This window comes from Falco cherrug, chromosome 9, assembly GCF_023634085.1.
Source record: "Falco cherrug isolate bFalChe1 chromosome 9, bFalChe1.pri, whole genome shotgun sequence".
NCBI lineage: Eukaryota > Metazoa > Chordata > Aves > Falconiformes > Falconidae > Falco > Falco cherrug.
Genome location: NC_073705.1, coordinates 41,218,864 through 41,242,489, shown reverse-complemented (window position 1 = coordinate 41,242,489; position 23,626 = coordinate 41,218,864). Strand labels below are relative to the sequence as shown.

Genomic DNA, 23,626 nt, shown 5'->3' with positions numbered 1-23,626 from the left:
TCTAACACTTGTCTGTTATATTATGTTTGGCACAGAAGGAAACATTAAATAGAAAAGCAACGTCTGACTGTGGTCTTTCTAGACCCTATTATCCCTCTGTCAAATGTCCACATGAGAAGGGTACAATTTTTGTCCATATTGATGATGATTTCTGAAGGTTTTACTAACAGTCTTCAGAGTGAATTGCTAGAAACAAATGAAATCGAAAAGCATATTTTTGCAGCTTTGGAAATCTTACTTAAATCAGTGTAATGAGACGCACTCAGTAAAATGTAATTATTCTCACTTCTCCATGTGTCAAAGAAATCAGCAGTATGGTTAGGGAGCGGAGGGTTACAGTGAGCTTGTTATTTTTATACAGAGCCAGATACTGCTTGTGTGTAGTAAATTGTAAATAGTAGATAATGCAGTTTTTATGTGTACTAAATACCCTGCAAGAATTAACGGGGTTGTTACTTCATTAAGGGTTTCAAAGAGGGCATAAACGTCAAAAGCGGAGCTCGACTGTTTAAATCACTGGACCATTTCCATCCTCCACCCCTCATGTCACAGCTCTGGGGCCGGCAGCTTCTGCTATTGCTATTTCAGGGAGGGCGCAGTTCCTCTGAATTTTCAGAATGATAGTGAAAGGGCCTCGTGTGAAACACCAAGATAAGGCTTTTGACTCATACTTTTGTGGGCAGTGGAAAATGAAGGCAGTTGATTCTGCTGTGTGGAAGAGGTGGTGTAACAGTCCCTTATAAGCAAAGCTGTGTATGCCTCTCATTTGTGTTTGAATGGTGTGCAGAGGTGAAAGAGAGATGAGAGGACAGGAGACCCAGTTACTCTGATATTAAACCCAGTAACTCATTTTAACTCTGAGTGGCTTTCCATTTTTTCCTGTTTTTCATGCCTTAAAATTTTCCCAAGCAAGTGTGAATTTGTCCTGGACCTCTTCAGCACAGAGGACAAGTAACAGACCAGAAGTTTAAAACTCATCAGACCAGAGAATATCTTCAGGGAAAAAAGCTTCAGTCTTGGGCACTGGATTGGGGAACCTGTTATGTCTTTGAGCTCATTGTTCCAGTGGTTAATTGTCATTGCCGTAAAAATACGTGCCCCTCTCTTGCCAGTGGCTCTAGTTGCATGTTTCTCTGCAAAAGGAGCGGGTTTTATTCTCCAGTATTTTCTCTGCGTAGTGCTACACTTCAGAAGAAAAAGAGACCAAGACACATAACCGTAGTAATAGTAATAAAGAATATGAGAAGGTGTTGTAGGAAAAGTTCCTGGATGTGACCCCCTTCATGAAGGCGCTTTAGGGAACATGTAACTTCAGCAACAGCAGCATAACTCCCGTGCCCAAGTATTTGCAGGATCAGGCTTTATGTGTAAGTACTGAAGCGTAGTTCAGTGCTATGTTGGATGGTGTTCAGAGATTGCTGAAAATGGTGCATTAAATAGCACTTTGAATTGCAAAGTGCTGGTTCAGTTTTGTCTATGAGAATGATAACACTTATTATCTGATTGTTCCCTGTGCAAATCTCACCTCAGGAAAAATTAAATTATGTTTGAATTCAGCTAAAGCAAAGTATATCATTATTTCCTTTCGTTATTAAAAGGGATTTTTACTGTTTGTTTGTTAAAACTGAAGCAGCTGCCATGTTAGAGCCTTAGATGATTTAAAAGCAAATACAGAGGCAGAGCCATTTACAGTACAATTGGCTTGTTTAGTATGATTTAATTCCTCTTCTTGGCTTCGTCATATTACCAAATTATGTTTTCAGCCCCCCTCCCCTTTTTAATTCTTTCTTCTTTTTGTTATCAGCAGAATTGAAGCTGCTTATCAGTAACCAGGACAACCAGGATAAATACTTGTTTTAAAGCTGATGCACATTCAACCTGAATGGTCCGCATGACCCAGAACATTCAAGAGGACAGGCAGCATGTGCTCCCTTCTACAATGAATCTCCCCCTTCCCCCAGTCTCCATCTGCTTTAGAAAGCTAATAGGGCAGTTTAAAAACCTTTTATATCAGAGTGGTTTACTGTAGCCATCCATGGCTGTTTGGACATGGGCTGGCCCATGCCTGTGACCTGAGGAGTAAGGAGAGAAGGAAGTTTTGAGAGGTAGGAAGATGATTTCACAGCCCAGCTCTGAACTTGGCTGCGTCCCCAACATCAGCTTACTTTTCTCGTGCTCCTGCAGCTATCATCACAGCAGTCACCTGCCATTTGGCAGGAGGGTGAACCACTGCTTTGCAAACCCTCCATGAAGGGGGAAGATAATCACAGGTGGGCAGCAGCCAAATAAAGTGAAGGAGTGACTGGGATTGTGTAGGACAGGGAAAACAGTTGTGGTAGGAGAGAAGCCTCAGTACAGAGCCCCTGCCTGGTTCATCCCCTGTCTCTGGTGGAGGCAGGCAGGGTGGCTGGGGTGGCCAGAGATTGCCACTTCCCTTTCAGGGAAACTTGGGAAAGTCTCACTTACCCAGAAACACCCCCAACAAGGATTTCTGCCTGGCCAGTCTGCTCTCTCCCTTGCTCTCTAAGTTGCTTGATGCTGTAGAATAAATCCTTTAAGCTCTCTGTCTCAGTTTGTCTCTCTGTGTAATGGGGATAATAGTTTTTACTCATCTCCATAAAGCAGTTTGAGGCCTGTGGATGGAAGGGTTATATAAAAGCTGGAAATGACGATTGTCAGTCACTCTTCTTTTGAGTCTAGAAACACCTCATAAACCTAATTCCTAAGGTGCAGGAGGATCCTGGGAGTGCAGGGTAGAAGCTGCAGTTATGAGGAGCTGAATATTGGATTAGGGTCTGAAAAAGAATGTTGAATGCGTGGTTGGAAACTTGTTCAGTATTAAATTTCTTTCGTCTTCTTCAAAAATTGGATTTATGATTCAAATTCAAAGTGATTTAACGAAAGAAATATTATGGAGGATTCAATTATATGGACATACTGTCAGTCATCAATCAACATAGTCTGTTTAGTTCCCATTAGGTAGGACTAGAACAACTTGGATCCAAATCACCAACTGTAAAATGTACTTCAACCATGTGCTTTTAAGTATGTATTAGATGGTGCTTTTTTCTTTTTTTTTTTTTAAATGGCTGTATTGCTGTTGGGTTTAACAGTGGTTTCAATCTCCAGTAGATTTGTGAGTATTCTCTTTCTTTCAAATGTTAAACTAATCTTAGGAATTCTTTGAACGGCTGATGCTTTGCTGGCACTATGACAGAAAACAGAGGGCTGGGGAAGTAGCACGAAATTCTGAGAATTAGCTCTGTCTCGTCCTTACAAGGGAAGAAACATCTGATACATGCAGAAAGGCTGAGCATTTTATTCTGTATATTGGCAGAAATGGCTTTTGTGTTTTGATCAATTTAAAAGCAAAGTCAGACAGGCAAATGTCCGGCTTTTGTGTTTTGATCAATTTAAAAGCAAAATCAGACAGGCAAACGTCCACGTAAGAATTACAGGCAACTTGTTAACATCGTCATTATCTGGTAAACATAAATGTAATCACTGTGTTCCGTATCCTGCAACACGTTGCCTTTGTTCTTGATTGCATTAGCATTCAAATAGAGGGGGATTCTCAAAGCAAGGATGAGTAGCATGGGTCCTGCCAACAAAGCGGTATCCCTGTTGTGTCAATAATTCATCCAAATTTATTTAAACCCAAACCCACAGATTTCCTGCCCCATCTCATGGGGCTAAATTATTACAGTATTTGCATTTAACTGTGACAAAAATATGATTCTTAGATTGATATTTTTAGGTCTCGTGATTAATTAGCCAGCCAAAGCAAACCAAGTGGTGTTACTAGAGTGAACAAAGACTATGGGAGTGAAAAGGCAAGGTGGATTGAAAGAGCTGTGTTTTATAAGTCTTCCCTAATTACTGGAGAGAGAGTGGATTGGTGTGCTAGAGTGTGGAGAAGTCATTTTGTGCTGCTGCTGCTGCTACCTGAACTCCTCAAATGTTGCTCCTTGATCGCAGCAGCCTGGTGCAAAGGGACGTTGGTTGCTGCTGGGGTTCTTAGCCTTGGTTCTGCATGGAGGATTTGGTGTGAGAGGTGGTCAAACAAAGAGCCAGACATAATTATGCCGTGAGTTGGGAGAGCCATGCTTTCTGTCATACCCAGAGATGTAGCTGTCATTGCTTCTTGGACAGCTGCAGTTATCGGGGCGATGATTTGGGGGTGTCTGGCAGATGACTGGATAGTGGTAAGGGAAGGTGTTCTCATTACATGATTCCTCTTAAAGGTGTTTGGGTAATAAAGACCCAATTTCTTCTTCCTCCTGGTTACTCTTCCATTGTTCTGCTGTTTCTGTTGCCTTTAGACTTTTTGAGAGCTTCTGGGATTTTAGGTAATTATGTAATAACTTTGTTTCTGCCTGCTGGAAAGCAGTGGTATCTCGCTTTGGGTTGTTATTAAAAGAGGCAGTTTTGAGATGCGCAGAGTCTGTCTGACCTGCACTCATTGGTTTTGAAGGGTCAGCTACACAGTCTTTGTCTTGTCTACACCTGTGTTCTCATGTCCATACTGCAGAAAGTCCTTGCCAAAGGAGTAGAACAAAGGAAAGAGAACTGTTTTCTATCTTAAGAGCTGGAAGAGCCAAAATCCATTGCCACAGGTGAGATCAACCTTTTTGATCTCGATGGCAAGTGTGTCAACTGGGAGGGAATTTTTTTTAGCTTGCATTTGGACCATTGATTTGGCATAGGGCAGACTGCATTGTCACTTAGGTGGAATTAATTTCACTCGCTTAATTTGATCTGCAAGTTAAGCCTTTAAACTAAGCTAGTTGTCATTGATGGGAGAGTAGTACCTCCAGAGAGTGAGTTGATCCATATCTTACAAAACAGCAGGTTGGAAGGAGATATCTCTAACTGCAGAGGGATCCACACAACTGTTGTAAACTGAAAATGCAGTATAGTATGAAATGAGTCCCATCATGTGTGTTCCAGTGGGTTGCTGAGGGTCTTGGGGGAGGGCAGTTCCACCTCAACACTGCTCTGCAGCTGTCAAGAGACATCCCACCTTGGGAGTCACAGCTGCATTCAGTCAGCACAGCTAACCCTTGCCAATCCCAGTCCTTCCAGACATCCAGATGTGTCCTCCATTACCTCTGCATCTGCTGCATATTGATATGGTCAAAGCCATGCATACAAGCAATGATAAGCTGGTTATAATATGTGCATAGTCTGGGACACCCCCTTAGTAATTGAGAGTAATGAAGGAAGGCAGGATGGTGAGGGCAGGGTGGAGACTGACGGACAGAACCCTGCAACTTCCTTCATTTTTGCTCTATATTCCAAATAACTCCTTTGCTCAATTTGCTACCCACACACCAAAGCATTGTCCCATTTTATCTGGTTCCCCTGATAGTTCCATTGCTTATCTTATGAAGATCTGTGTCAACATTTATCAAAACAAATGGCAAGCCTGGGACCTTTTAAGTAGTTTTTTTAGTTAATAAAACCAATCTTCTACTTCTGTTATGTTAAAAGTACATTATCTTTTTATTACAAACTCTCTACAGCTCTGTCTGTTTTCCTTCTTGGCAATTTCATGACTGCTCCAGTTGATTGCTGTATGGAGAATTACAAAATCATTAAGGGTGGGGTTTTACCAGCTGACTTACAGTACAAGCCATTTCTCAAAATAACCACAACAGGGCAATACTGATGTGTAATTTACGTCACAGTATGTTTTTATGAAATAGTTTGTGGCTTATTCATTTAGACTTAGAACTGAATATCTCTTCTCTCGCTTTTTAATCAAGCTTTCTTCTTTCTTTTTTTTTTTTTTTTTTTTTTAAACTTTTTAATATTTTCCATTCTTAGGCTTGGCTTGCCTCCAATTTACCAGCTACAGTGAGGAGGAAAAAAAAATTTTTTTTTTCTTTTGCCTGCAGTTTAACTGCAAGTGTGTTCTTCTCTTTGATGTATACATTTGAGTTAACTGCCTCAGAAGAGATGGTAGATTTGTGGTAGAATATATTGCACAAAGGTAGAGCAGAGAGTTGATAAAAGAGATGTAAAAGTTTGGAATTTCAGACCATACCAAGCAAGTGACGCTATTTAGCCTCCTACTCTAGTACATTTCCTTTTTAAAAATTACTTTCTGTACAATGTCTTGTAATTAGAACAGGAAATCATTGAGTAACTGTAAGAAGAATAAGAGCACTTAAACTGAAAAGAAAATTACCTTCCGAGAAATTATATTCACAATTTTTTTCCTTTAATTTTTTTTTTTTCTTTCCTTCACATTACCATGTTGGTAATGATAGTAACAGATGTACGTACCCTTATCTGTATCATTGTTCTGCTTATTTTTTCTGGGGAAAAAAATTGTTTTCAGTAATACAAAAAATGAATGGACAGAAAATGGGAAATGCCTAATTACAAAAAATATTCTGTGTCACAACAGAGTAGCAATTAAATTGAAACTTCAATATAATTATCAATAACAGTTGAGCCTGGAAGGGTGCCAGGCATGTAAAGTTGGTGCTCAGCCTTTATGTGGTTGCTAGGAGCACGGCGAAAAGTATAAAGCTTAGAGAAAGGAATGTCTAATGTAATAAAGTAACAGAAGGTAGCATAAATCATTGTGAGAGCAGTTCATATTGACATTATTTTACTTAAAATTGGGTCAAAACTAGACATTTAGTCTTACAAGAGGCACAAATTCATATTTCTTCCACAGAAATAACTCTGTGTTTTCTGGGAAGAAGTGGATTGTGCTTTCCTAGCACTAGCCTCGTACATATTTGGAATCTTTTAAGCAAAAATCTTTAAATGTTTGTTTCTGTTGGCATCCAAATGCATTTGCACTAATACGATTAAAAGAACTAAAGGGCAAAATACTTGGCAGCTTTTGCAGTTGAGGTAATTAGGTACAGGAAGGAACATGCATAGTTTTTCCATCAAGCTCTATAAAATCCTGGTGTGAAGGTCTTTTTAAAGAAAAAAAAAGCTTACTGATGTTGAGAGTAGATTATGGCGGTTAGCAATAACATTATAGGCTGATGTTTCCGAAACAAGCAAACAAAAAGAGAGTTACAGTTTTGTATTTCTGCGCTCGTTCTCTAAATAGTTCTGGCTCTAGATGGATTTGTTAGGAATTCATGCTTTAGCAGGCTTTATTTTTTTTCTTTTGGGGCTTTAATTGTCTTGCGTTACATATTAAAAATGGTTGTGCTGATTTGAAAAGTCAGTTCTTGCATAGATTCATTGTTTGGCATTTCATGCATCTCTTACTTACAAAGACAACTCGAAGAACATGTAATCCAACATAAATGCCAGGCTGTGCCAAATCCCAGCTCTCTTTACCCCTCACAAAGGGAACTGTTGGATTACATCTATGCATATATAGGCGGCGCTTGGAAGGCAGGGGTGGAACCTTGCCTCCTAATTACAGTTTCTCTGTTTTCAGCCCTGAAATATATAAATAAGTGAAAAACTGACATTGGATGGGGTTATTAAAAGACACAATTATGATATAAGCATGGGATTAGAGTGATTTCAGTTGAGCCTTACAAGCGGCGTACTGTAGGTATTATCTTTTACCATGTTCTCTCTGCTGAAGCTAAAATGAGATTCAGAAATTCGGCATCTTGGTTTTCTAAGATCTGAAATGTTTTTAGAAAATGTATTGTCTTTCTGGAGTTTAACGGATGTGGTCCACAATTTGATCTCTGTTCCTCCTAAGAGTAAACTCTTTCTGATCATATCTATGAAAAATAATCAGCAATACACACTAAGCCCACCATTAAGTGGCACATGTTGGATTTCGCTAAAATTAAAAAATAGTTCTTCTTTGGGCTGGCGTTGTACTAGGGATTGGTCTGCTTTGGTTTCTCTTTTCTCATGTGGGCGTGGTTGAGAAAAAAAAGTCTTTGTTCCAGGAACACTCTGTTTGTCTTTCACTAAACAAATCTTCAGTTTATTCAGCCTTTGTTCATTCTTAGATTTATCTGTTGAACCTGGAGTGAATAAGGAAGGGAAACAAATGCATCGTAAAGTACTCATTGGGGTTGCACAAGCATGTATAAAGCAATCCTGTATTAATATATTTAATTTATGCCAGGGGTTTGAGTTAAGTTGTCAGTTGTCAGGGGTAGAAAGTTTGTGTAATTCCACACAGGGACTTACAGCACATTTGTCTAGAAACCAATGGTTTACTACAAAGGCACGTGGGACATACATTTTTATACACCCTGTTTAAAAAGCTGACCACATCCTGGCATAAGAAAAGTGCTGTCAGATCAACAGATTCAGCTCACCACTATCTACACAAAGGTATAAAGTAGTAATAACTGTCAGGCAGGCGTATATGAAACTCTCAGAGGAGCTAAAAGATGGATCATGTGCTCGTTAATATCTAGAACAGTTTTCCTGATCTGATTTTTAGAGTTTCCTAATAAAGAAGAGAGTGCCTTATTCCTAGGAGCAATTGACTCAGTTGCGCTGTTGTGTAGGCTTATGGGCTACTTGTTGAAAACAAAGAAAAGCATGACCACATCCTTATTGACCAAAAGAGTTTTTAGGGCCATAAATTTTATTTTCCTAGAAAATTAATGTCAGTGCTGTTTACCAAAATGTATTACTCTTACTTTTTTACACAAGTTGTTTGATCTCCCCACCTATGTCAGGGTAGTGAGGAAGGTTCTGAGTTTTTAAAAGTGATGCCTTTCAGGAGCTGTGCTTGTAAAAACAGTACTTCCCAAGTCCCTATGCCATGTTGATTTTTTTTGCAGCATTGCATTCATCTGCAGTGATGACATTCTAGGTGATATATCTGCTTCCAGAGACTTCTTAAAATTTAGCCTTTTATGTGTCAACATTTCCATTGCCTCACACGAATCAAGATGAGTTGTGCCATCGTATTTAGTTGGGGAGAACTGATTTGACATTTCTTTCAATATCTGGAGTGATTTTTACTTCAAGGGTAAGAAAGATGATTTCAGTATTGGTAATGGGATTAAGTAGTAGACCTTTTGTCTCTGACAGAAGAAATAGCTGAGTTATTCAGTAATCAGAGTACCGCAGAAAACGTAAAGTGAATACTCTTGCTTTGTGTTCATTGGCATGCGTGGAAAGCCATGTTCAGTTACCCCACCTGAGGAGATAAATGAGCATAAAAAGAAGTGCTGTTATGTACTGGCTGCATACCTGCAAATGAATAATTTCTTATGTTTGCATCTCTGGTTGTTGTGGGGTTTTTTTTTGCTGTTAGTTTCCTGCTGGTTATCATATGATGAGACTTGATTGCGATATTTCAAAATCTACCGCCTTTATGCCTAATATCAGCTAAAACCTGGGGGAATGGAAAAGTCTGAGCTCTAGATTGCTTTATATTTTGAGCCCACATTTTGACAGTATGAGCTGTTTGAAAATTCATTTGCTCGTTATGCTCTGTAGGTGTTTTATTGAGTCCTGCTGCATTTGCAATTAATGTGAGGAAAGTTATTTCCACCTGTTGGGATAGCTTATCATCAATGACCAGGTCAGGCCAGCCCACCTCCCTGGCCCAGGGGCTGTAGCTGCCAGTATCAGACACTTCAAAGGAGAATTAATAGCTGTATGCTCTGGGGTTTGTATATTATTATTTTTAAAAGATGTTAGCTGGTGTAAACATGAGTTCAGTAAGGCTGTAGATGGAACTGAATAAAAATGACAGATAATATTTCTATCAAAGCAGCCAAGCTGGCAAAGTATGGAGAGCACTGATTCACGCTATTGCCAAATTCTGCAGAGAGCTGTTTTCTTACTCATCCAGGTAGTCCTTTTGGGTAAGCATGGGAGAACTGAACAGAAAGCCAGAAGAGAAGCTGTTTCAATAAACTTTTTAAAAATTTCTATTTTTAACCTTTCTTTTGAAAACCACTGTGCTATAAAAGATAGGTCTTGAGAAAAGACTGAACCAGTGGGCCATGGGTTTTCTGAGATACTTGAGTAACAGCTCTTGTTTTGTATTTTTCTGACATACTAAGTATTTTTTTTTCTTTCCTTCTTCCAGGTGAGGATGATGAAGATTCAAATCTGCTAATTCTCAGCTATCCACAGTACTGTCGATACCGTTCCATGTTAAAGCGCGTTCAGGATAAGCCTTCTTCGATACTAACAGACCAGTTTGTTTTAGCCCTGGGAGGCATTGCAGTAACGAGCAAGAACCCCCAAATCTTCTACTGTCGGGACACATTTGATCATCCTACTCTAATAGAAAATGAAAGTATATGTGATGAGTTTGGTAAGTCACATTACAGCTATTTTCTTTTTCTCACAAGTGAAGACATTTTTCTTCTTTTTAAGTGTCCACTGATTTTCAAGGGGAAGATGTGATTCCTTTGAAGTGAACCAATGCTATTTATGTTTGAAATGTTAAGTACCAAATGTGCTTTTTCCTCTGTGAGACTGAAGGCTTCTAGCCACTAGTGATCTGAGTTGCAACTTGAGTTTATCACAATCAAAGATAACGTTACACGGGTAGAGTTTATAGCACAGTTACTCAGTACGAGTGAAAGGATCTCTTGTCTGGGTTCGAAATTTATCTACCTTAACCATTTGCCTATAGCCTATGTCTTTCCAGAAGCTTTACAAAGTGTGTTGGTTTTTTTTAAAGTCATTGTTTGTGCAGTATGCTAACAAATGCAAAATAGGAGAGAGTCCCTGTGCATCTCATTGCTGTTGCAGAGTGCTCATCAACTGCGTTTATGCTCACAGGGCCCTGAACAAATGTCAGCTATAGCTGGTGTATTTCTGGCCTTCCTGGAATGTGGGCTTTTTCAGTGGGGGCTTTGCCAGTGCCAGGAGCTTGATTTTACAAGTGTAGAGGCACTTCTTGGAGGTGACCTCTTAATTCAAATGGTGTAGAGAATACTGTGCAGCTCCAGAGGAGTATGCAGCCCCTTACAGCTGGGAGAGAGGGCTGCAAGATTCAACTCCTGATAGCTGCCAGGTGATTTCACACCTTTTTTTGTGTGTGTCAGATCAACCCAAGGGCAGCGGATGTGCTGCTGAGTATGTGGCAGAATGCCTGTGGTGTGCACACCCAGGATAACTCCAGTCCAGTGTGATTTCTTTAGCAGTATACCTGTGCTGTGAGAATTAAGTTTTATTACCCATATCACCAGATGGATGAGCGCTGTGGCTAATGTGAGCAAAGTCTGTTTGCATAGCAGTGGATGACACCTTTTTTTGTGTGGATCCTTACATCTTTGCAAGGAAGCTCTTGTGGTCTCTTGGAGAGAGAATTTCTGATTATGCATTTAACATATAATAATGGGAGTGAGCTGCAAGAGGTTCAGTGATGCCTGTGATGGGAGAATCATCTCCCCTTCTTCCTAACTCTAGCACGCTGGCTTTGAGCTTGGCACCCAGTCCAAGCCTTGTTGTGGCAGAGAAACACTGACCCAACCAGCGGCATTGGGGCGTTTTGTGAGGTAGGGTATAGGACTGCTCCTCTGCTGCTGCACCTATCGGCTTCTGACAGGCAAGAGAGATCCTTCTTCACATGGTGTCATCACTGGAGCACATTGCTGCTGTAAACAGTTTTAATTCCGTGATGTCAGGCTTTTGCAGGATCAGGCCCAAACTGTCAAGTCTGCTCACACTCACACAAAACATTACAGGCTTTGAATAAGCTATGAATAAAAGTGTTGGTTGCTCTTAGGGGGTGTGGGGGTGGTGAAAAAATGAATGAAATACCCTAGAAGTTTGGTCCAATAACTCAATAGTATCCTGTTGATTTTTATTTACTCTGAGCTCCAGCTCAGAATGTGAAGTTCAGTTTTAATTGACTATCCTTTTTATATAGGAAAGGTTATTTTAGGCTTGAAGGCGTTTGATGAGCGTACCATCTGCTTTCTGTGGAGTATTTTATTCAGGGTCATTCCTTGATTACAGGTTTGTTGAAATAGTTGGATCCATAATGTAAGTGTATCATGGAATATTAGTAATAGATGAATCAAAGACATGTGGAGTGATGCAGAAACTACGCTTAGTGAACCATAGCAAGTGCTTTGTTCCGTCTCTGAAAGCTAACTATGCCATTCTCTTGACCTTTGCGAGGCAATTATCTCATTATCAAACCAGAGCCACAGAAATCTTAGCTGTAGAAATTAATAGTGTGTATTTAAAATCTAGTTTGGTTTAAGAAGCAGATTTTTTAAAATGCCTATAAAACCAAAAAAAAAAATACTACTTTTTAAAAGTATTTCTTAGAAAAATAATGGTGGCAAAATTTGCAAGCCCTGCTGTATTAGGAATTAAAAACTGGCCAATGTATGGTTCCGTTTCTGTATTGCAAAATGTATGGTGTCAATTATACTACCTTTGTTGAAGGCAACAGGCAAAGTGCTATTTTATCCTTTTCTTTGCTGGCAGGACAATAAAACATACAACACTTCGTTATACAAACAGTTTACGTTGATATCATGTAGATGGATGTCACATGTGGAAAGTGATGACTGCTAAAGCTAAACAGAGGCAGGGTGGTACAGTAGATAAATGGATTACTTTAAGGCACTGGTATCTCTCAGTCAAATCTGGGGGGAAACCAGATTACAGAGATGTGACTAAATTCTTAAAAGGTGTCTATAAGGAGATCCAGACATGTTTAATTTGAATTAATATTTCTTACCTTGCAAATGAAAGAAGTATGCAGAAGGAACAAGATAGAAACATGTGTATTTGCCCATCACCTGAAATTCCTCAAACTCTAAAGCGAGTACTAAATTTGGGAAATGGAGTCTACTAATGTCTATGTGGGAAGTGCTGGCTTCTGATACGGTTGCTGGTTCTTCTTCAGAAACGTTGCTATTGGGGAAGGTGTTACACATTCTCTGCACACTGGAGTGCTGTGCAACAGATACAGCATGTCGCAAGTGAGACATCAGAAACACCTTTACAAAGAGCCTCGTTCACCACAGCATGTAAGCTGTTGTCCCTGTTAGACAAGGCATAGAGAGAAATGTTTTTCCAGGAAGTAGTATTCTCTCTACTTTTATTATACATTTATAACAAAAACATTTTGTTCAACTCTGCCTCCTTCTCATGCTCCCCCCCTTTTTTCCCCATTCTGTAGTGTTTAACAAAAATAAATAAAGTGTAAATGAGGAAGAAAAGTTAATTTTTGTTGACAACAAATAATGGTTTTTTGGTGTGGGACTGTTTTAAGTAGAAGAGGTATGTAGTGCTTTCTTTGAGCTCCTGCAGATATGGCTGGAAGAGATGTTTAAATGCTTCAGGCAGTCTCGTGTGGATGGCCTCTGTATTTTCACAGAGCTTCTGTAAGGTTTAGGCTGCGGCAAGCGTCACCTCCAGCTTCGGTGTGGGCTACCACAGCCAGTACCTGCTGCCAACACTGCAGCTACCTGCGCCTGCCTCTGTCCTGCCCATGCACTGCTGTGTGGCACGTACCCAGGTGGTTTGGGCAGAATATTCAGGACTGATTTTCTTGCAGAGTCCTTTTTGGATTCTCTTCTAACTTGGTTCATTGTGCCACAACATCCCATCGGGGAGGTCATCGGAGAAGCAGACTGCTGAGGAATTGGCTCGGCAGCTGGAAGGCTCAAACATTTGCATCTATTTCTTTGCAGCCTGCCAGGGAAGAACTTGCTCTCCATTTCCAGAGGAAAGACTGCTGTGAGTGGGAAGCCTCCTGCTCCCATTCTTGTTGATATAACTACTGATTAGTTAATTTGACTGCCTTGGAGGGTTCCCCTCCAGAATGCAAACAAGCTTTTGATGCTTCTGTTCAGAAAGCAGAAGACAAGCCATGCTTGGATGTCTTGATAGCCAAAGTTCATGGGTGTGACCACAGTCAGACTGTATACCTGTTCCCCTCCTGAAGTAAGAGTAATTAGAGGTTCTGTCCAGCACGAAACAGTCCAGGTGGATAGAGAAATACTGGTGATGCTGGCTAGGAACAAGAAATCTGAGATCTTGAACCTGCAGAGGAGGCTGGAGTGGAGTTGTCCGCAGTCAAACTGAAGCACAAAGGCTTGAGCCCTGCCTGGCACGTACAGGCTTGCAGGTGGCACTGAGCGAGGGCCACAGGGAGACCTCAGGCTGCGCCTGGGCAGCAGTGGCAGCAGCATCCCTGCTGTGCAGCCCCATGGGCTGTCTGCCTGCCCAAGGGAGGGACCAGTTGGACACAGCAGGTTGAGCAAATGGGATCTGTTCTCTTCATGACCTCATTTTAGTTCTCTGCGCAGGCTAGAGCTCACTACGCCTTCCGTTATCTAACTGCTCCTGCTAACTGGCATGTGGAAGAAAACAAAACCCTGTTTCCTCATTCCCCTGCTCCCTTAAAATAAAATAATACGTGCCAGCTGAACAATTAATTTCTCTTCAACTCGAGACTTTTTTTGAAATCTTTTTCATTTATCAGCCTCTGGGGTTACTGTTACTGAGTAACTTTTGTAAATGCATATAATTTACTGGCCTTTTCTGTGTGGTCATACATGCTGCAAGAGGGAAGGAATGAAAAAATGGCGTTCCTAATAGTTTTCATTATAGACCAAAGAGATCTCTCTGCACTTCTGTGCAATGTCCAGAAGGTGTATCTGGGCAGAAATCAGTGTGCAGTTGTTGCTAGAGAAGCATGTCCTCTGCATTTGCTTGTCCAAAGAAGGTGACTTGGCCTTCTACCGGACTTGTGCCTGCCCCACTGCATGGAGTGACTTCCAGGGTGCATCGATGAGCATGGATCCTTTTGCCACCCAGCTGCGAACTGCATTGCCACATAAATGCATGTGGGCCCCTGCAGCAAGGGAGCACGCAGATGTGTCTGTCAGCATGGCCTCCACCTTCTCCAGGCTTGGGGACTCACAGGGCAGCGGGAACAGACGTGCAGCTTAGAAGGAGGAGGGTCAGATGCTTGAGTGATGGCGGATTTCTACAGCTCCATCAGCTTCGCCAGGTGAAAATCTCACACGGAAGTATTTGTCATGGCACTTTGCTAGATAAACATAAATCCTGCCTGCTAAAGATAAACCAGAAGGCTCTCTTTAATTTTGCAAGCATGGGGTTGCTTTTTCTATAAACAGGAGTGTGAGAGAAACCCAAATACCTTATTTCTTCTTGATTTTTAAAAATCTATTTGGTAAATTTTAAATCATTCTGGATTATTTTTATAGCATGCTGGGTCCAATATGCTATTAAACAAGCTGTTTGGTCCCTGGGGTACTGTAAACACTTGTTCACCCCCAAATGAAGGTTAAAAGTTTTATTGTGGCGTGTAAAGGCCGATTTTTTATAAAACATTTCATACCAAAAAGTGGAGAACTACATCCTGCTGTGGTATTGATATATTTTTTTCTTCGAAAAAAGAAACATCTTCCATGAGCAATGCAGAGGGAAAATGCTCACTGAAAAAAATGCGTAAAGGGCATTGCAGTCCCAATTTTCCTCCTCTTCCCTTTTCCCCCCAAAAAACTTAACAATATATTGCTTGCATTGGGCAGAATCATCTCCATTAAAACCAAAACAAAATCCAAAACTTTCAACAACTCAGATCTCCCTGTAAAACAATGCAGAAAGCAGATTCTCTCACTTCCAGGGCTGGCAGGGAGTGGTTAGGAGTGATGGATGACTTACTCTTCCTCCCAGTGACTGGGGTTTCTGGACCAGTGGTTTCAGAAGGCTTACCTTCCGTCTTGTCATTGACCAGGGAAGCCACGGCAGGACAGCACTATGAAGACAGAGGAACATTTTAGGGATAGGTCATGTGCCAGAAAAAATGTGTACGATGAAAGCGGATGACTTCAGGGTATAGAATGGTACCATTACTCCTGGTATAGCTGAAATGTGGTCTTTGCTTTCGTTATACATCTCAGTTTACAGAACTTTGTGACTCACAGATAAAATCAGTTGTTTAGGGGAAAAACATAACAAAACTTTGGCAGGGAATGAGACTTAAAAAAAAAAAAAAAAGAAAGACGAAAGAATGTTTCCAGTCTAAATGAATTACAGTTTTCCTGTTGGTGACTTTGTGTGAGTCAAAGCTGGCTTTTCTTTTAAAACCAGCTCTAGAACAAAAATTGTACTTAGGCCTGAAAGGGTGTTTTTTTAATGTCTTTCAGCTGACGTAAAGTATCAGCATTATTGCTATTGACTATTGTGGTCACCTGCAGGGTAATTTATATCAGTGAAATTCAGAAAACCCTGAAGTTTCCAGATAGATAATTTGGGCTTTTGTTTTTTTTAACACAGATGTGATGTTAGAGTGGAATTGCTGTTAGTGCTCGTCTGCTAAGACTAGAATTTTCAAGCATTTAGAAATGTGATATGAAAAGTATGGAGGCTTTTTATTAGCATGGATACTGGGAGCTCCTTAGGTGGAGCTTTACGGTGGCATCTCCAACAGTCTGAAAAATATGTAAACCTTTTCCAAGGTCCTCGGCAGGGTGACTTAGGTAAATATTTCAAATCATAACTGTCTGAAAACAAAACCAGAACATAGCCGGAGGAGAAATAATGATTATTGCACAATAGTGCTATATACAATATAGATAAATGTACATTTCCTCTTCCCTCCCACCCCACCTCTGCAAACATAAGCTTCCAGCTTGAAAAAGTGAATCTGGAAATGTTCTGGATTCTGGTCAGACTTCTTTCTTACTTTGTTAATTCAACTGTAGAGTAAGATATTAATGATCCCCAGATGTTGTTTATAATGATTGATTTTTCAGTTGTGAAAAAATACTTGCAGCTTTTTTAAACAATTGATATTTTCTAGTGTGCTCTGCAGCATTTGAATAAAATGTCTGAAGGCAGAGCTGTTTATGTGCCCAACATAATTGCTTCTGTTAAGTGATTTCTTCATTCTTAACATTTTTAGCTCTAATTGCTTTTTCCCCATACATCTAAAAATAAATATTTGCAAGTTTTGCATTCTGTCACTCATTGAAATGCATAAAATATTTGTATACTCAAAGCAAAAAAGCACTGATAAGGGGTCACATTCTGTCTCACTTAGTGGCGTAAATCCAAAAAAACTTGATCCACTTCAGTGGCTGTTACTCAAGATTTTCACCAGTTAACCAAGGGCAGAATCTCACTCAATGTTAGCAGCAAGCTGTTGAGTGAACATAAGTAATGTGTGGTAAAGTAAGATAAAATACCTTCCCATCCTCAAGAACTTCAATAGAAACAAGTGCTGTTAGCTTTTGCTTTTTTTTTTTTTTTGGTACATTTTCACTAGCAACTATAGGTGTAACTGGGATAAATATTAAGATAAATTATTTTTCACTTTGTAATCAGTACTTCTTTATGTAGAATGCTGATTTTATTCAGGTTGCATGTTCCCACTGCCCTCAGGAAGGCAGCAGATGCTGAGTGGAGGGGCAGATGCAGCCTGAAAAGCTGCTTCTGCCCATTTCCTCCAGCCCCTTGGCAGCACTCCTCAGCCGGGGCTGGTGGTGGCCTTCTGTCCTGTGCAGAGTAGCAGGGTAGCTACCCAAGAAGCCTACAGTGGCCAGCCAGCACCATTGTGAGAGCACAGCTGCCATGCTGAGGGTGCTTGGGAAATTGGTATGGCTCCTTACTTCTTCAGGTGCCTTTGAATAGCAAGCAGCCTGGTAGAGAGAGCGGCTTACACTGTGAGCGCGCGGTGCTGTGTGCCCGCGGTGACTGCCTGTGGCCGTGACCCAGCTGCTCGAGGAAGCATCAGGGCTGTGAACTGTGGGGTGGCTGGTACAGCCTCCCTGCTGGGACAGCCTGGTCTTTGGGGCTCTCATGGGATGGGAGGTGAGATATCCTTCCTTCTGCGAGTGCCTGTAGCAGAGCCAAGAGCCTGGCTGTCCCCACTTCCAGCCTGGTCTTTTAACTTCTTTTTAATTTTTAATTGAGTAGTGACTATGTGATGGTGTTGCGGGGCTTACATGTTTTATCAGCTGGAGTTTGGTAGAGAATTAATGTGTAGTTCCAGCAAACAAAGGGTTAGCGAGTGAGCTGTTCTTCTGTGTCTGATAAATGTAACTTATCACATGCATTTTGTCATCTATTACACATGCCTCTGTTTTATTAGTGTCCGTTCACCAGATGACTGTAGATATAAATGACTGATTCTACTCGATGGCTAGTTTTATGATTCAGCTATCAAAATCACTTTTTGTCATTATAGCAAAAAGTAAGCCAAGCTGTGTTCATCGTGAGTGTGAGCCATGTCCAACATACAAGTTCTGATTTCTGGAGCCATCTTTTTTTTTTCTTTTTTTTTTTTCCCCCCAACATGCCTTCATTTAGAGCGTCCTTGTTTGACCATTCCCTGCCTTGGTTTCAGTGCTTCCCTCGGACCACTGGGCCTGCCCAGACTCTTGAGCTTTGTCTTGGGAGAGCTTTCAGTCCACTGACCTCCCAAGCCTCATGAGCAGCGTCCCCAAGGTGCTGGGGCTCAGTGGCTTGGGAGCAGGGGAGACCTTTGCAGCCAGGGAAGGGCCCCTGTTCCTGCGCCAGTACAATGGAAAAGAGAAGTGGTTTATGTCAGAATATGGTTACATTCTTCTGATTAAACCCACTCAAAAAAGACAACATTGTAATATTTTCCAATGACTGTTTATCATGAATTACGTCAGCCTTAGTTTAAATTGCTATTATTTCTCCTTAATGCTTCTTGGTGCCTGCATAATTTACAGCATTGGCAGCTGCGGGACTATGAAATAACCTTTCACAACCACCATACAATAGTAAAGAACATGAAGTTTTTGTTGTTAATTATTATGGGACTCCTTTAACTTTTTTACAAAGTGACATAAAATATTGTTGAGGTATTTATGGTTAAAGCTACTTTTACATGGATCTATTTTGCTTCTGGCTAGTTCTTAACTAAAGCAGTCATTTGTGGTTATTATGCCTTGAGAGATATTATGTCAGAACTGGTTTAAGAGTATTATTATGTATCACATGTCATATATTACATGTCAGCACTTGAGGCTGTCTTTCAATAAAAACAAATGTAATTTTAGTTAATGGTCTTCTAGGTATAGGCCATTTGTAAACTTACCTGAGTTCATTTGAAGGTATACTAAAAAGCTTTGTTCTCCCGGAGTGCACTTGAGTAATTTCATTTTGGCTTCGGATGGAATTTCCAAAATATTTATCATTGTTTCAGTCAGAGGGTGCTGCCTCTAAAAAGCAAATAGTTTCCCAATGCCAAGGTTAATGTACACATTTTAAGGAGCTGTAACTGTTACTCATTACTTTGTTTACTTTTCCCCCCTTCGGAGCTCACGCTTCCAAGGTTCCCGACTGGTCAGGCTGATAGTAGTGGCCCAGGAAACTAAGCCGCCTGATGATGATACTTCACTGCACTGCTTAAATTAATAGCTTGTACCTTCTAGATAATCCATGGGTGAAGGGGGGGTGTAAGTTAAAGGTTGCAGGCGAGTTTTAGGTTTCCTTGAAGTTTCATTTCAAATCTGGAAAATGCAAACTTACACAAAGCAAACTTCAAATTAGTATGTCATTCCCTTTGGTTCCAAATACTATGCATATTTTCCAGTACTTTCTTATTTAAAGCAAGAAATGAAGCATATAGGGTGTGCCAGAAAGTTTACAAAGAATGAAAACACCTAAATGACTCATGTGAACCTTTTTCTGATTTTTTTCTTAACGTGTAATTAGTTAATTACTGCAAGGCAAAAAAAAAAAATTTAAAAGGGCATGATTTCTCTCCCCCCCCAGAACCTATGTTTGAGCACCATAAAAATGATCAAAGCCTCTATTTGTCTCTAGTTACATTTTCCTCCATGAGACTACTGGTATTGGTGACTCTATTGTAGGGAACAGAAACCCTGCTGGGCAAAAAATCAGTCTCTATCCCCCCCACAAATGCTCAGGCTGAAGATGTGAAGATGCAGACATGAAATTAAAAAAGCAAGCAAAGAGCAGGGTGAGCATTTTGTGTGTTGCTAAGGTGGAATTTAATAAGAGGAACATAAAATGAGCTAAACTTGCCTGCATGCAGCGAGATTTTTTAATATTAGGCAGCATGCTTGATTTCCCTGGAAATGAGTGAGCAATCTGAATTTAGAGTTGTTTCGTGGGGGAAGGGGGTTTTTCATTCTCTTTTTTAATCAAAGGCATTTCACAAGACGATTGCAAGTGAAAGGGGAATCTATCATTATGTAAGAATGTAGCAAACTTTTCCGTTTAATGAATGAATATTAGGTATTTCAGGAGCAGATAAAAGATGGTAAAAGAGGGAGACAGAGCTGACGTCTTAGAGATTTTAATAAAGATTGAAGTTAGTAGTGAAAAGGTCAAAGTGCCATTTGTTGAGCCCCTGCTTCTGGCATGGTTTCAAAGCTCACAGTGCTGACTGGGGGGCTGTGATGTGTGTTAATGAACAGTTGTGGCACTTAACTGAGATCATGGGCTGGTCACATGAATATATATAAAAGATATGAGTGAAGATTTCCCCCCACCCCTCCCCTTTTCGCTGCAGTTTGGCTGTTGGAAGGACTAAACAATTAAAAGAAATGTTTGAAATGTTTGAACACCGCATTAAGTCTCCTAGTCTGTAAGGAAAATGAGCTATGAATAATAGAATACTGCTCTAGTTAAATATAGTTATTCAAAATTGTTTTTAGCTACAGATGTTATGCCATTTTAGAAACTTAGACTAAATAATGTCAGATCTTGTTTGCTTTTTTAGTATGTTATTCATTTATTGGGAAATGCAAAATTTAAAACAGCTGGGAAAGGGTTTGGTGTTCGCTAAGTAATCTTTAAAATGTGTACATTTCAGACTTACTCTTACAGAGCTGTTTAGAAATGACTGAATTGTATATTATAGTTATAAAGTTCTGTAAACATGCTCTACCATGTAGATGACAGGGAAACATGAAATGGGAAAATGAGATAATTCTGGAGCCAAATTTCATGTATCACAGACTTGATAAAACAGCAAATGGCTTTCGCAATTTAAATAATTTGTAACTTTCCAGGAACATGCATGGGTGTTACAAACAGTATGTCTAAAATAGCAGCAGAAAATAATGTTCATTCTCCTTTAATTCTCCCTTTGATGTTTATGTCAAAACGAAGGAGTTAATTTATCTAAGAGTTTCACTGCATGAGTTGGACTGTACAAAACCAATCATGTAGAAATAATAGACTACCATTGGAAGTGCTGTACTATTGCAGTTTTAATAGCTCTTCAGTTCTACTCAACAATTAGTCCATACATTTTATAGCTGTGTCTTTAAGAAACTGGCACACTCAGCAAAATCACAGTAATTGGGAGATGATGCAATGTGGAGAGAAATCAGAGGAAGAAAATTAATTGAAAAATAGTGTTTTGTTCAGGTTTGGGTTTGTTTTCTTTTAAAATCTTAAACACTGCAGTAGTAATTACTGGTGGGTGAGACTTCTGCAGAATTTATATTCCATGTGGCTGGGATTTTGTGAAATTTTTTTTAAATCAGATTGCAGAAGTAAAATAGGGCATTACAATTCTTGCTATGGTTTTCTCTCTCTAAAATTCAGTGAGGACATTAAGGGTGATCCAGAGGAGGGTATTTCCCCTCTGTTGACACTAGTGCTGTTTGAGTAAGTTCTCACAGACAGATCACAGACCATATATGAGTTAGTTTATCATTTACACAAACAGCTAAAGATTGCTCAGCAATCCCTTTTTGCTTATGCCCACTGGAGACTGTACCAATGCATTACAGTATGAGCATCCATCTTTCCAGTATAGCCAGTGGATTCTGGTAGTTTCTTTGTAGAACCTTGGTTTTATGTGTAAGTACTGAATATGAAGGCAAATTAAAAAACCAAAACAACAACAAAAAACCCAAAAAAAACCCCAACCAACCAAACAAAACAACCCCAAGTATTGGGGTTTTTTTGTCATGGTTTAACCCCAGCTGGCAACTAAGCCCCACACAGCCACTTGCTCATTTCCCACCAGTGGGGTGGGGGAGAGAATCAGAAGAGTAAAAGTGAGAAAACTCGTGGGTTGAGATAAAGACAGTTTAATAGGTAAATCAAAAGCCACACACACAGGCAAAACAAAACAAGGAATTCATTCAGCACTGCCCATGGGCAGGCAGGTGCTCAGCCATCCCCAGGGAAGCAGGGCTCCATCACACGTAACGGTTACTTGGGAAGACAAATGCCATCGCTCTGAACGTTCCTCCCTTTCTTGTTCCTCCAATGTTATATGCTGAGCATAATGTCAGATGGTATGGGATATCCCTTGGGTCATTTGGGGTCAGCTGTGCTGGCCGTGTCCCCTCCCAACTTCTTGTGCACCCCTAGCCTCCTTGCTGGCAGGGCGGTGTGAGCAGCAGAAAAGTCCTTGACTGTGCAAGCACTGCTCAGCAACAACTAAAACATCAGTGTTATCAACAGTGTTTTCAGCACAAATCCAAAATGTAGTCCAGACTAGATACTATGAAGAAAACTAACTCTACCCCAGCCAAAACCAGCACAGTGTATCATTGGCAATTAGGACTTGGTAATGTTTTTTAATTGATTTATTGCCCACTATGGGCCAAAGGCCAGTGAAGCAGAGAGAGTTTACATTTAGGCTGAAATTTGGGCCTTGGTATTACATAGAGCTGTATCTTGGTCTTTTAGTGATCAGACAAGCCTTGTGCCTCAGGGCTGCTGTGTTGGTCTTAATGCCATAAATTACTTGAGGGTAATGATAGATAACCAATTGGCTAGAGTAGAGAAGCAAACCTGGTTCTTAGGTGAATAAACAGGGGAACAATGGGAGGGAACATTGAGAAGAGATAGAGAGGTGTTACTACAGCTGCATATAACGCTAGAGGAAATGATTATCAACCCCCCTAAGAGCTAACATTTTTGGTAAGTCAGTCAAATGATGATAGCTTTCTGCAAAAAGGGTGATACAATTTCAAGTGATAACTGCACTACTAACACTCAAATGTATTACCCTGAACTACGAGCTGCAGAGGAATATGGAAGAGTGGGAAGATTTTATTACAGAGATTTTTCCCCACTTTCAGCTTTGTGCCAGATTCTGACACCAATGCTTTGCACATTGTATTGAAATACTAGGCAGGGTTAAGGAAGGACCAGAAGAAATTAGCGGCACAGAAAACTTGCCTTCAAGTGAAAGTATAAAGAATGTCAGTCTGTTTAGTGCATGGAGGAGAAGACTTAAGAAGGGATCCCATGACAGTCAGTTAGTACATCCATGATGATAGAGATCTCTCGAATTTGGCAAATGGACACATAGCAGGACCCCTTGCTTCAAAGTGGAAGCAGATAAAATAAGTAGACAAGGCAGAGCTTTGTGTCTGCATTGTGGACCGAAGGCTGAGCAACAGGGTTATGGGGGAAACTGGTGCATTAGGAGCTGAACGCCTAGGCTGTTGATCCCCCATGTCCTGTTCATTCTCCTTACCAGTCTCCATCCACCATGAGTGGTTGCCTGTCTCAGAGCACCAACCAGACAGTGTGCTCCACTGTGCTGGTCTCTGGTGGCTCATCAGTCCCTTCCGTATTGTCTGTTGGGGAGATCGGCTCAGAAGGAATTGGATCTGGTCCATTTTAGGCCACTTCAGTAACTTCTGCAAAGGGCTGTCTGCTCAGTTCCAGTTATGGGGAATGTAACTCAAGTGCACCTCGTTTAAATGTGTGTGCAACAACACACTGC

The 23,626-nt window shown here is 40.5% G+C and overlaps 1 protein-coding gene across 3 annotated transcripts in view; it reads left to right on the top strand.

Annotated features, from left to right (window-relative positions):
- Positions 1–23,626, top strand: part of ARID5B (AT-rich interaction domain 5B) — a 123,943-nt gene that overhangs the window by 39,425 nt on the left and 60,892 nt on the right. For all 3 annotated transcript variants that reach the window (XM_055719631.1, XM_055719633.1, XM_055719630.1), the window contains one exon: positions 10,007–10,237. In XM_055719631.1, coding sequence (XP_055575606.1) covers positions 10,007–10,237 — 231 coding nt within the window. The remainder of the gene's footprint in view (positions 1–10,006; positions 10,238–23,626) is intronic.